This window comes from Rhincodon typus, chromosome 8 (genome assembly GCF_021869965.1).
Source record: "Rhincodon typus isolate 14 chromosome 8, sRhiTyp1.1, whole genome shotgun sequence".
In the NCBI taxonomy this organism is placed as follows: domain Eukaryota; kingdom Metazoa; phylum Chordata; class Chondrichthyes; order Orectolobiformes; family Rhincodontidae; genus Rhincodon; species Rhincodon typus.
This window is the reverse complement of record NC_063339.1, coordinates 27,236,707-27,251,315: the sequence shown is the minus strand read 5'-3', so window position 1 is coordinate 27,251,315 and position 14,609 is coordinate 27,236,707. Positions and strand designations below refer to the sequence as shown.

The window sequence follows — 14,609 nt, the reverse complement described above, 5'->3', positions numbered from 1 at the left end:
ATATTTTGCCTCGATAACTTAGTATAAAAATAAAATCACAATTGTGGGATTATATGAAGCTTCAGCACAACATTATTTGGAAGTATCACACGCAATTTTAATCTACTTCCAGGTCAACACTGATTCCAGAAAATGTTTAAAGAATCAATAACCGAGACTCAGTTTTAAAAGTGAATTGAGAAGCTAAACTTAATCTATGCTTATATATAATTGAGACAATGTTACAAATTCAGGTCCATAACCTTCCTCGGGTTTTTTATTGTGCACATTCTTTTTCACTCACTCATGGAACATGAATGTCGTTGGCTGGGATGCCAGCATTTACTGCCCGTCCCTAGTTGCCCTTGAGTTGTGTTTTATTATCATCAGTTCCTCTGGTTAAGTGATCTGAGCATCTTTGTCTAATGGGTGTATTTTAACTTGATAAAGGATCTAATTGCACGTAACCTGGAAGCTTTTCTCCACTTCTAACCAGACAGTAAGAACTAGGGAATTTCCTCAGAGTGATGGCCAATGACTGGGGAGGTCTGTTCTGGCCACCACTGTTCACTGTATACATCAATGGTTAGTATTATAGGCTGAAGTGAATTGTAAACAAATTTGCAGACTATCCCAAAATAGAAGTAAATCATTCTTAGTACTACAGGAGACAATAAGAATACGGTATAATGGACAAAATGTGACAGATGTAACTTGTCAGTAAGTAGTCTAGTTCTATTCATTATTTTAAAAATACTTCCATCGGGGAAGACTGCGTGCTGTGGATTAGCAGAGGTATTTGGGAATTTCGGTTCATTACAGTAGAATCTTAAATGAATTAGGCTATAGAAAAGTGAAATGAACAGTGGATTTTATGCCCAGATGTATAATATTAAAGTGCTAGAATATAATGTATCCATATAAAAGCTTAATACAACCACTCTCATTTTACTATATCCAGATGAGAACTTCACGCCATAATAAGGATTTCCAGGAACAGAAAAAAAAACTTTCTTCATGTCAGACATGACAGTAATAAGAAGTGAAGTCATTTTCTTCTTTTGTAATGTGGGACACGTGGTTCTGAATGAGAAAAAAAGTTAGGCTAAATCTTTACAAATCAGTTGTCTTGAATGGAGTATTGTGGACAATTCCGGGCAACACATTTTAAGAAAATAACAGCAAAATACTGTGGATGCTGAAAATCTGAAACACACAGGTCTAGCAGCACATGTTACAACAGAAGCAGAGATAATGTTTCGAAGGAGTCACATCAGACTCAGAACATTAATTCTGTGTTGCAGCTCCTTGTCAAAGATCTTCATGGTATGGCTCAAAAGTTAATAAACAAACCCACTGGAAGACTTCTAACCAAAAAAAGTATGCATTGAAAAGGAAATAATTTTTAATTTTTTAAGCATTATGTTTTCAATTGCAAAAAGCAAGCAATTTGTGTTCACATAAAGGTGTTTGCTACAAGTAATGGAGACTCCATTCACAAAACTAAACATACATTTAAGCAAAGGCCACAAAGAAAGGAATTTTAAATTAAGATCAACTGACTGACCAGTTTTAGCTTGTTTCTGTAAATAATATCTTTATTATCCTTCTGGTACTGCTCCATTTTTCTTTTAGTGTTCTCTACATCGATATTGTTGGTCAAATTATTCACTGTAAAAAAATCATAATACACAGTAAGTTGAACTATCTCATATCACTTGTCCTCTGAACTGCAAATTTCAAAATTTGATTTAACTGTTCATATTTTTTAAGCACAAAAAGACTTTGAACACGATAGACTGCAAAACAAACTTACTTTACCATATTTCAATGACTATTCAAACTCTAGTCATTGTTTTGATTGCACTGTATTACATTCAAAGTTTCTTTTTTTTTTGCTGTATTCATGCCTTACTATCTAAAGCAATTTTGCTAGGTGAGAAAAGATATATTAGCGCTCTCCAAATTATATCATCAGAAGTTTCAGTCATACTTGCACATTACTGTAATTCGCATTCTATACTTTAAATTGCAACATTAAACTGTGGATTGAAATCTCACTCGATTTCAACTAATCTCTTATCTCCTCGATAACCATCTTATTCCCTTGCACAATACAATTTTGTGAAGCTTTTAGCATTCATTTATGTACAAGGCAACAACTTCAGGAAACAAGTAAAATCACCAAAAATCAAACTGAAATGATGCTACATTTTAAGAATGTTTCCATAAAAATTAGAGAACAATGTGGCTTAATGCATACATTAAAGACAAACTATTCAAGAGGTTTTATATCAGTTCATAAACTGGGTTCCGAGTCCTGAGAAGCATCGTATAGAATTATATTCCAAGTGTTTCAATGCTTCATAGGACCAAGGCACATTAGGCAACCTAGTAAGATAGGAGCCCATGGAATTGGGGGTAGTATATTCACATGGATCGAGGATTAGCTAACTAAAGAAAACAGTCGGAATAAGTGGGGCAGGGGGTGCATCTTCAGGATGGCAAGCTATAGCTAGTGCAGTATGGGGCTCACAATTATTTACCATATATATTAATGATTTGGATGAGGAAAGTGAATGTACTATAGCCAATTTTGGGAGACATAAAAATAGGTGGTCAGGCAAATGGAGAGGATGAGTCTGCAAAGGGATGCAGACAGGTTAAGTGAGTAGGCAAGAACTTGACAGATGGAATATAATAAGGGGAAATGTGAGGTTATGCAGTTTGGCAGCAAGAATAGAGGAGCTGAATATTATTTAAATGGTGAAAAATTGCATGAAGTTACGATTAGAGGGTTTTGGGAGTCTTCATCCACAAATCACAAAAAGCTAGCATTCAAATTTAGCAAAGAATCGAGAAGGCAAATGGAATGCTGACCTTTATTTTGAAAGGGAACAGAGTATAAAAGTAGGTTTTTTTTTTGTTAAAACCGTACAAGGCACTAGTCAGACCACAGCTTGAAGACTGACTGTTTGGGCCCCTTATCTAACGCAAGAGATCGGCCACTGAAGGTTCACTCGACAGACACCAGGTATGGAGGGACTGTGAATTATGAGTAGAAGTTGAATAGACTGGGCCTGTAGTCATTGAAATATAAAAGAATGATAGTTGATATATTGAAATGTATGAGATTCTTAGAGGACTTGACAGGGTAGATTGTTTCCTGTTGTGGGAGAGTCTAGGGTCAGAGGGCTTAATCTCTTAAAGGTGACACAGATGATTAAGAATTTCTTCTCTCAGAGGGTTGTGAATCTGTGGAATTCTTTACCATAGAGGTTGTTGAGGCTGGGTCATTAACTGCATTCAAAACTGAGACAGACAGATTTTTGATCAGTATGGAAATCTAGCATTATGGGGAAAAGGCAGTAAAGCAGAGCCATGATCTCATTGAATGGTGGAGCAGACTTGATGGGCTAAAAGATTTACTGTCTTATGGTCTTACATCTTTTGGCCACTTCCATGGCATAAAATAGACTATCCATAGAAAACACACAGATTACAATCAAATAAATGTTTAAATTACAGGTGACTTTTTTTAACCAAAAAAAAATGTCTTGCTGCATTCAGCAATTACATTTTCCACTTGTTACTGAAGCAGGTATTTTGCTTCTTTTGATGTATTGGATGTCTAACATTTCTATTCTCACACAGTCAAGTAATTTTGCTGAGAACTCACACTGCTATGGAATCAAGTGATGGTCAATTTACTTTGGAGCCAGCCAAAATCTACATTGTAAGAAAGAGTCAAGTGTGTGACTCTTAAGATCAACGCAGGTGGATCTCTTCTAGAAGAACCACATTCCCTTTAGCCACTTGACAGTATCAAAAATAATCTTAAACAATCAAAGCAATATCTGGGAGACTGCATTTTGGTCTGTTAATCTACAGTTTTGTATAAGAAACTGAAGCACAAAGCTAAATCCTTACATTTGACTGCAAATCATGGTGTCCAACAGTGAGTGACTAAATAACTGACAAAAAAATGAAAAGAACTGTGGATGCTGGAAATCTGAAACAAAAACAGAAATTCCTGGAAAATCTCAGTAGGCCTGGCAACGTCTGTGGAGAAAAATCAGAGTTAATGTTTCAGATCCAGTGACCCTTCTTCAGAAGTGAAACCGAAACATTAACTCTGATTTCTCTCCACAGGTGCTGCCAGACCTGCTAAGGTTTTCCAGCAATTTCGGTTTTTGTTGGCTGAATAACTGGAATGGTAATCCATAGAATCTCAGTTGAAACTGCAATGTGCCAGTTTAAGAATTTGCTTTAAAAAATGTAAAAAAACAAATCTGGAAAAGATAAGTTGGCGTGTGCCACTACAGAAAAGCTGTTTAGTCTTTTAAAGATCAAAATATTTAATGAATTACTTTTTGCGAATTAAACCTCCCATTGCTATCTGATTTAGCCTTTATATTGCTCCAGTCATATACCATTATTAATGATTATCTGAAGTGGTTTAGTAAATCCCTCCGGCGTCTGTAACCACCACACTGCAAGATTCAAGCAGGTGGTCCACCACTACCTTGTCAGGACAACTAAGATTAGGAAATAAATACTGCCTTGGCAGTGATGTCCCCATCCAAGAACGAGTTTGAAAAATATTCACTCTTCTACATGGTACTTGGGCAAGTACCACAACATTTAGAGAACATCTCTTTGATTTCATCACAATCTGTTTCAACATTTTCTCCTCCCCCAAAGCCATAATTCACGTCTTTCCCACTGTGCTATCTGAATCTAATATGTTTTGTTTTCATCAACAAGGTAAGTGGACTAGGCATTGAGACCCAAGAAAAGTAGGCGTCTTCCCAGAAAGCAAATCTGTTTCAACAGGTATTTGGAGTAAAACAATTATGAAAATAAAGAAGAAATGGGGCAAGCTGCTTATACTGCGTTTATCAACAAAAGTTCAAGTATTTGAAAAAGTTAAATATTTCAGAAAATTGCACAAAAACTGAATTGGTGATATTCCAGCATTAAAAACAATGATATACCAGTTTAATTTGAGTAATATAATCCTGTTATATTTATCTCTGATTAATTGTTAGAAGTATCACATTGGACTACTTCCAGGAATTACTAAGTTTAGTCTTTGGATACACTAGTATTGCTGAATTGGTTACATATTTGCATCTTAGTTCAAAGACATTTTCATATTTCAGACTTACCAATATCTTCAACTTCTTCAAGAAAATCATTGTATTCTTTGAGAGTACAAAAGTCTTCTTCTCTTTTGTTGTATCTTCATGTCCATAAGAAGCATAAATAGGGTTATTGAGCAAATTAAGCATCTAACTTCTTTTTAATTTCAAGCATTGCAAACTACTATATATTAATTAAATCAAAAGAATTGAATTTTACAAGTCAACATACTACAACATCTAAAATTAACATGAACTTCAGCTGCCCAATGATCCAGATCTAAACATTAGGAAAACGCTTATTTCAGGATATAATTTGCGCACTGCAACTGAACTAGACTGTCCCTTATCAAACTTAATGAAAAACTGTTTAAATACCAGATTTACCAAAATGTTTTCTTTACACACCAGCATGACTGGTACGGATGTTTGTTAGACAGCTGGACTCAAGGAGATGCCCATTTTGACTTTATGGAATCACACACTGGCAGAGCATTCAGAGAACCATTGAACAATACTGTGACAGTTCACTTGGAGACTAAATAATACAATTGCACTGAATGCTGGGCAAATAAATGAGTGCCACTAGAGTCAACTTTTAAGGCCGTATTTAAAGCGCAAGTTCAGTTCTAGTATGAAATGATTTCCAACTTACGTTGGGATTAAGTTCATTTGCTCTAAATCCAGAACTAAAAGGTTTAAGAGCCTTAAGTCTCTTCACCTGGATGCCCAAATTTATACTACATTCACACGATAACAAGAACCAAGGTGCAAATCAATTTTTTTTTGCTGCAACATTACAGCTGTAGCATTAACACATCCTAAATCAGATTATCAAAAATGTTGGGACAGTCAACACTTTCTCACTTTATTCAACGATACAGCATCCATACACTCTAAAGTAGAGATTTCCAGATTTCACAGCCATTTGTGTGAAGTAATTTCTCCACTTCGTAGTTCTAAAGAATTAGCCTCTTACCCTGAGACTATACCTGAATGTTTTAGATTCCCTAACCAACGAAAATAATCTTTCAGCATCTACCTTTTCAAGCCCCTTTATTACCTTATATGTTTTTGCCTTCAGTTTTAGGACTGTGAAAGAATTCAAACATTCCATAAGACCGATAGGAGTGAAGATAGCCAAATAACCCAACAGGTGAATTCTCATCTGAAGATAAATCCTACATTGGTCAAGTACTGATAATTATATGTCAAATCCACAACAAACCAGTTTTAAAACTGAAAGACTTTTAAAAAAAAAAACAAATCTCTCTTCCTTAGGTGTGCAAGTTTAGGAACACATTTCGAAACTAGTTTGTCTCCAGGCCTACTGAAGTCAATACATGGAGAAACTTAAATATTCAACTTTAAGTCCTACATTATAAATATTTCAGAATATAGTATGCATAGCCTTAAAAACCAACCTTCTACAGCCAGTGATAGGAGATGATATGGATGTTGCATTACAATTATCCATTTCAATTACATGTGTAATTTTGTTGGTAGGAGTAGCCATTTTATTTACTTTGCTTGGTTAACTATTAGAGTTAAATTTTAAGTTCTATTCTTCAAATGGAAACATTCTTCACATTGATATTAAGACTCTTTTTAATTTTTAACAAACCTAATTAACAAGATGCTTAATTCCTAGACTACATGCAACCACTCTTACTCATTATTAAGAAAGATGCGTGGGTCTTAATGCCCAAAATGTCCAATGCGAACAGGAAGAACACAAGAAAATAAGAGGGGTTGACGATTTGGACCGTCAAACCTGCTCCACCATTCAATAGAAATATGGCTGGTCTGGAGTTTCAACTCCACCTTCTCACATGATCCCCATATCCCTGGGTCAGATTCACTGGGATACCAAAAATTTATTTATCTCCGCTTTAAGTTTATTCAACGATACAGTATCCAAACACTCTAAAGTAGAGATTTCCAGATTTCACAACCATTTGAGTAATTTCTCCTTTTCATAGTCCTAAAGAATTAGCCTCTTATCCTGAGACTATACCTGAATGTTTTAAATTCCCTAACCAAAAGAAATAATCTCTCAGCATCTACCTTTTCAAGGCCTTTCATTACTTCATATGTATCAATTTAATGAGGTGAGATGAAAGTGACAGCCATTGACAGAGTGTAACATCAAGGAGCCCTAGCAAAACTGGAATCAATGGGTATTGGCGGCAAACTCTCCGGTAGTTGGAGTCAAACCCAGCACATAGAAAGATGGTCATCGTTGGACGTCAGTCATCTCTGCAGGATCTCTGTCCTAGGTCCAACCACCTTCAGCTGCTTCATCAATGACCTTCCCTCCATCACAAGATCAGAACTGGGGATGTTCACCGATATTGCACAACGTTCATGACTCCTCAGATACTGAAGCAGTCCATGTTCAAATGCAGCAAGATTTGGTAAATATCTAGGCTTGCGCTGACAAGTGGCAAGTAACATTTGCACCACACATTTACCAGGCAATGACCATCACCGATAAGAGACAATCTAACCCCTTGACATTCAATAGTGTACCATCACTGAATCCCCCACTATTAGCATCTTGCGCATTATCATTGACCAGACACTTAACTGGATTTGCCACATAAACACAGTGGCTACAAAAGCAGATCAGAGGCTAGGAATATTGTGGCAAGTAACTCGCATCCTGACCCCCCAGCCCTCACCCCCACAAAAGCCTGTCCACCATCTATAAGGCACAAATCAGGAGTGTGATGGAATACTCCACACTTGCCGGGATGGGTGCCACTCCAACAACACTCAAGAAGCTTGACACTATCCAGGACAAAGCAGCCCGCTTGATTGGCACTACATCCACAAACATTCATTCCCTCCACCACTGACACTCAGTACACTCTGCTGCTACTACCTACAAGATGCACTGCAGAAATTCGCCAAAGATCCTCTGACAGCACCGTCCAAAGCCACAACCACTTCCATCCAGAAGGACAAGCGCAGCAGAATCATGGGAACGGCACCACCTTCAAGTTCCCCTCCAAGTCACTCACCATCCTGACTTTGGAAATATATTGCCGTTCTTTCACTGTCGCTGGGTCAAAATCCTGGAATTCCCTCCCTAATGATGGCATTATAGTTCAACCCATAGCAGGTGGACTGCAGTGGTTCAAGAAGGCAGCTCACCACCTGCTTCTTGAGGGCAACTAGGGATAAGCAATAAATGTTGGCCAGCCAGTGACCCCACATCTCACAAGAATGAATGAAAATTTACTCAATCTCTCATCATAGGACGACTCCCTCAGCCAGGGACAGATTGAGTGAACATTCGCTGTGCCACCTCCAATGCAAGTATATTGTTCCTTAAATATGAAGATGAAAATGACACACAGTCTTCTAGATGCAGTCTTAGCTAAACTCTGTAAAATTGTGGCAAGAATTCTTTTTTCTGCATTGGATGAGGTTTTGATCTCACTACCTAAGAAAGGATATACCTGCCATAGAGGAAGTGCAGGTGAAGGTCACTAGATCCATGCCGGAGATGTTGGCATTGTCCTATGAGGAGAGATTGGTTTGACTGGGCTGGTATTCACTGGATTTTAGGATGAGAAGGAATTTGATTGAAATGCATAAAATTCTAACAGGGTTGGACAAACTAGATGCAGGGAGGATGTTTTCCCCAGTTGGAGAGCCTGGAATCAGTGGACTTACATTCAGGATACAGGACATTCAGGACAGAAATGAGGGCATATTCCTTCATTTAAAGGAATGTAGAATTCTCCAACACATCACTGAATATATTCAAGAAAGAGTAAGATACATGTTTAGATTTTAAAGACATCAAGAGGCACGGGGATAAAGTAAGAACATTGAATTCGAGATATCGATCGGCCATGGTCAGACTGAATATCAGAGCAGGCTCGAAAGACCAAAAGGTTTAATTTACAAATTTCTGTATTCCAATCACTTTACATTAAAGCCCAACATGCCATTTGCTTTCCTAATTGTGAATGATTGTGTACATTCAGGTTAACTTTGTGTTCCTCGATGGAGCACACCCAATTATATTTGAACATCAACATTTACAAGTTTCACAACTTTTAAATGTATTCTGTTTTTCTATTCTTATGACTAAAGTGAATAAGTTCACACTTTCCCACATTACATTCCATCAGCCTTCTTGCAGGATATTGTCAGGAATGGAGGACTTGAGTGAAAAGAACAGGCTGAGACTTTTTCTGTCATGAGCATAGGAGGTTGAGGGTAACCTCACTGAGGTTTATACAATCATGAGAGGCATAGGTTAGGTGAATAGCTAGGGTTTTTTCCCTTAGGGTGGGAAAATACAAAACTAGGAAGTATATTTTTAAGGTGAGAGGAGAAAGATCTAAAAAGAACATGAGGGGCAACTTCTTTTAACACAGAGTGGTTCATGCGTGGAATGAACTGCCAGAGGAAGTGATACATGCAGGTACAGTTACAATACTCAAAAGGCATTTGGATAAGTACATGAATAGGAAAGGTTTGGAGGGATTTGGGCCAAACACAGGCAAGTGGGACTAGGTTAGTTTAGGAACATGGTCAGTGTGGACTAGTTGGAATGAAGGGTCTGACTATGACTCTATTTACTAAACCTGTATATATCTATTTGTAATTGTGCGCTCTCCACAGCTATCTTTTTGCCAGCTTTGTACCATCAGCAAACATAGGTACATTACTCTCTGTTTCTTCAACCAAGTCATTAGTATGGAATCTGGAATTCAGAAGATTGAGGGGGGATCTTATAGAAACATATAAAATTATGAAGGGAATAGATAAGATAGAAGTAGAGAGGATGTTTCCACTGGCAGGTGAAGCTAGGACAAGAGGGCATAACCTCAAGATTTGAGGGAGCAGATTTAGGACTGAACTGAGAAGGAATTTCTTCACCCAGAGGGTTGTTAATCTGTGGAATTCCTTGCCCAGTGAAGTAGTTGACGCTACTTCAGTAAATGTTTTTAAAAAAAAGGTAGATATTTTCTTGAACAATAAAGGAATTAAGAGATACGGTGAGAACGTGGGTAAGTGGATCTGAGTCCACGAAAGGATCAGCCATGATCTTATTGAATGGCGGAGCAGGCTCGAAGGGCCAGACGGCCTACTCCTGCTCCTAGTTCTTATGTTCTTATGTAGCTTGTAAAAACACAAGACCCCAGCACTGATTCTTGCAGCACTGAATTACTTATAACCTGCCAACTGGGAGATGTTTCTTTTATGCCCACTGTTTCCTATCCAATAGCCAATCCTTGATCCACGTTAATAGATTACTTCCACCTAAATGAGCTCTTCTCTTACCGATTAAACTTTTATGTGACACTATATAAATGCCTTTTGAAAACAGAAGAAGACTACACTTCTAAAGGTGGTCCTTTATCTACCCTGCTAGTTACAACTGCTGTTGTAAAAGATTTTCATTTGTTAACAAAAACAGAAATTTCTCTCCACATCTGTGGAGATGTGGAGAGAAAGCAGAATTAATGTTTCGGGTCGTGACCCTTCTTTAGAACTGATTGTAGCTGGGAAAAGGTATATATGCCAAAGAAGGGGTGGAGGATGCCGGGGGAAGGAATAAACAATCAGAGTGGAGATAGAGCCCACAGACAGAGAGACAAAAACTCAGATGGGCAGTCAAAAGGAATGCGTATATACCAAGCAGTTTCCTAGCTACAATTAGTTCTGAATAAGGGTCACTAGACCAGAAACGTTTATGCTGCCTTCTCTCCACAGACACCGCATGACCTGCTGAGTTTTCTGTTTTTGTTTGATTTCCAGCATCTTGCTGAGTTCTTTAGTTTTTCGTTTGTAAAACCATGTTGACTTGTTTTAATTACACTATATGTTTGAAGTGCTTGTTAAGACTTCCTTAGTAATAAATTCCACACTTTCAACATGATTGGCATGTAGCTACTTTTGTTTTTCCTCTCTCCCTTCTTCAAAAGCTTTGTTGAATTTGCCAACTTTCAAACTGATGGAACAGCTCTCAAATCTAAGAACTAATTACATAAGGATACAGTCAACATTTATTTGGCAAATGTACCAGTCAATTTGTCCTCAGCAAGATTTTCAAACAGAAATATGATTAAAATAAATTAATTCTTAATTTATGGTGTAACCTAACGAATAAGTGATGGTTAGGACACCAGGAAAGCTGTTATTTAAATGGTGCCTTAAAGCCCAATAGCCAGTAGGTCTACAGAGTTAACATCTCATATAAAGAAGGAAGTGCACTCATGCCCAAGTATGACCCACCATTATTTCTGAACCAGGACTGAAAATCTCACCCGTTAGCTCAAAGGCAAGTATGCAAACCACTGAGGCAGACTGGCACTTAAAAGTATAGATTCCTCGTTGCTTCTGTCTCTAAATAGGACTTGCATATCTTTAAAAGATCAAAATAAATACACATATTAATTCCCTTGCCTACTAAACAATTATGCTTATGTATGATGCATCAATATCACCAAATGGATGGTGATATTCAGCATATTGACAATTTCCTAAACAGCAAAACAGACTCTGACCAACAAAAAATAATTAAAAATCAAAACTACTGGAAAGACTGAGCAGCTTATCAGTATCTTATAGAAAAATTAGATAAATTGATGTTTTAAGTGGGGACCATTCAACAGAACATTACCAGAGAACAGACAGATGGAAAATAAACTCCTAACTTCAAAAAGGGAGGCAGAACTAACTCAGAGAAATACAAATCAGTTAGTCTATTGGTGCTGGAAAGAGCTGAACTTCTTGCAAAAAGACAAAGTAAAGAAACATGTAGAAAGAGTGAATATGGTAACGTTTGCACAGAACTCTAACATGAAATTCATTTTAACTAATATTATTTAATTGTTTCAGGATAACAGGAAGTACAGACGTGGACTTTTAACAGCCTTTAATAAAGTTTCATGAAAGCAATTTACAACAAACAAATACAGAGAATGTTGGAGAAACCCAGCAGAGTTAACATTCTGAGTTTCAAAACTGAAGAGGAGTCATATCGGATTCAAAACATTAACTGTTCCTCTGCCCACAAATACTGTAAGACTGATGAGTTTCTGCAACATTCTGTAGCAGACTGTGAGGAATGAGAAACTCTGTCCTCTTGCAGGGTTTAATTTGGGATTATTACCATTTAGTATTACAGAATGTATCAAATTAGTCTGAACCGAGGAATTGGTGACATGCTATCAAAATTTTCATAGAACCATAGCAAGATACAACACTGGAGGCCATTCACTTGCTCTGTCCTCATAACTGATAATCTTTTTCCCTTTAAGTATTTATCCAATACTCTTTAGAGTATGACTACAAAATCCAATTTCACCACCTTATCAGCCAATCTAAAGCATATCATAACACTTCGTTTTGTAGAATAACGTTTTCTCATGTCACCTCTAGTTCTTTTGCCAATCAGCTTAAGATTTGAAACTAGATTGATGATATAGCTAGTAATGTTGCAGCCTGCACTAAAAACTGGCTTCTAGACTGTGCAAAAAAAAAGTGGCAACTGTAATTCAATGAAGTTTGAGGCAGTTCATTTTGTTAGCTGAAATATTCCTTAGAGAATAAGAAATGTAGTAATACGAACAAAAGCATTTGGGTGCACAGAAGCATAAGGTCACTAAAAGTAGCAATACAAGCTGTTAAGGCCATAAAGAATACAAACAACGTTCATTTCTAAAGGAACCAGAGACAGGGCAGTAACATTAAATTTTAGGTTAAACTGCACTTTAGTTGCAGCTGTTTTTAAACCAGGTGTTGACAATATAGAACTCAGTGCCTCATGGAGTGGTTGAAGCAGATTGTTAAAGGATGCCTTGACCCATTTGTTTAGTAAAAGTAAATAGAAGATTGTGGGAGCAGAATGGAAAGAGGTAATTATGAGTGGAAGGAGGTTTGGGTGGAGTATAAATACTGGCTTGCATTAGTTTAGCCAAATAGTATGTCTTTGTGCTATGCATTCTATTATTGGCCACATAATTATCCCACAATTGCCAATTAACAGTAGAAATAAAATTCTTACATTTTTAATACTTTCTTTCGAATCTCTACCTCCTTGTCCACTGTAGGATCTTCAAAGAGTTGCACTCTGAAGTTGTTTTTTCGTAGTGCTGTGCCACACTCCTGACAGTTTCCAGAGCCTCTTACAAACAGAAGTTCTACACAACTCTCACATCTGTTAAAAGCAAAAAGTTGATTTATTTTAGTTCGGTTTTACATATTTATGTTTCCAAATTATTGAAGCTCTGGCTATTAAATCCATTGTTTGCAAAAGAAAAAGTGAACAATACATTATTTTGGACAAAATCTACGCTAATCCCCAGGAACACATTGCAATGATGCCTTTGTATACGCCATGACAGGAAAACAGGCAGAATGAATCTCTTTGCTGCACCATAAATGAAATGGTAGCATCCCTTATATAAAAAACACAGGAAGAGCTGGAAAAACACATGAGTGTGGCAGCATCTGTGGACAGAGAAACAGAGTTAATGTTTTGCATCCTGTATCACTCAGAGTCATAGAGTCATACAGCACGGAAACTGACCCTTCGGTCCAACTCATCCGTGCTGACCAAGTTTCCCAAACTAACCTAGTCCTAGTTGCCTGTGTTTTGCCCATATCCCTCTAAACCTTCCCTATCCATGTACCTGTCCAAATGTCTTTTAAATGCTGTAACTGTACCTGCATCTACCTCTTCCTCTGGCTGTCCATTCCAAATATGAACCACCCTCTCTGTGAAAAAGGTGCCACTCAGGTCCCCTTTAAATCTTTCTCTTCTTACCTTAAAAATATGCCCCCGACTTTGAACTTTCCAACCCTAGGGAAAAGCCCTTTGCTATTCACCTTATCTTTGTCGCTCATGATTTTATAAACCTCCACGGGTGACCCCTCAAGCTCCTATGCTACAGCAAAAACGTCCCAGCCTATCCAGCCTCTCCTTATAACTCAAACCCTCCAGTCGCAGCAACATCCTGGTGAACCTTTTCCGAACTGTCACCAATTTAGTAACATCTTTCCTATAGCAGGGTAACCTGAACTGTACATAGTACGTTTCTTCAGAACTTCCCTTAGTAATCTGGTGATAGCTAAACTATAATAATTCAACACAAATTTTACAATATACATTATTTTTTGAATGATTTCCTGAAGAGACATTCTTGTGTGTGTCTCATGCCACTTTCACCCGTGGTTGCCACAGGAAATAACTTGTCCTCATGTTGCAAAGTCAAAGTGGATCCAGGTATAAATGAAGGAGGGTGCTTCACTGATTAGTTTACATATATTTAAATTAAATATTACCCCCAACATGCTTTAATAATATAATTTATATTGCTCTTGTTTAACTGAGTGAGGTTAAAACCAGATAAAAACCAAAAGAACTGCGGATGCTGTAAATCAGGAACAAAAACAAAGTTGCTGGAAAAGCTCAGCAGGTCTGGCAGCATCTGTGGAGGAGAAAACAGAGTTAAC

The 14,609-nt window shown here is 37.4% G+C and overlaps 1 protein-coding gene across 2 annotated transcripts in view; it reads right to left on the bottom strand.

Annotated features, from left to right (window-relative positions):
* The window catches only part of mnat1 (MNAT1 component of CDK activating kinase), a 140,610-nt gene that overhangs the window by 115,587 nt on the left and 10,414 nt on the right, over positions 1–14,609 (bottom strand). For both annotated transcript variants that reach the window (XM_048600373.1, XM_048600372.1), the window contains exons 2-4: positions 13,159–13,311; positions 5,151–5,224; positions 1,547–1,650 (exon numbers count right to left, since the gene is read on the bottom strand). In XM_048600373.1, the coding sequence (XP_048456330.1) occupies positions 1,547–1,650; positions 5,151–5,224; positions 13,159–13,311 (331 nt within the window). The remainder of the gene's footprint in view (positions 1–1,546; positions 1,651–5,150; positions 5,225–13,158; positions 13,312–14,609) is intronic.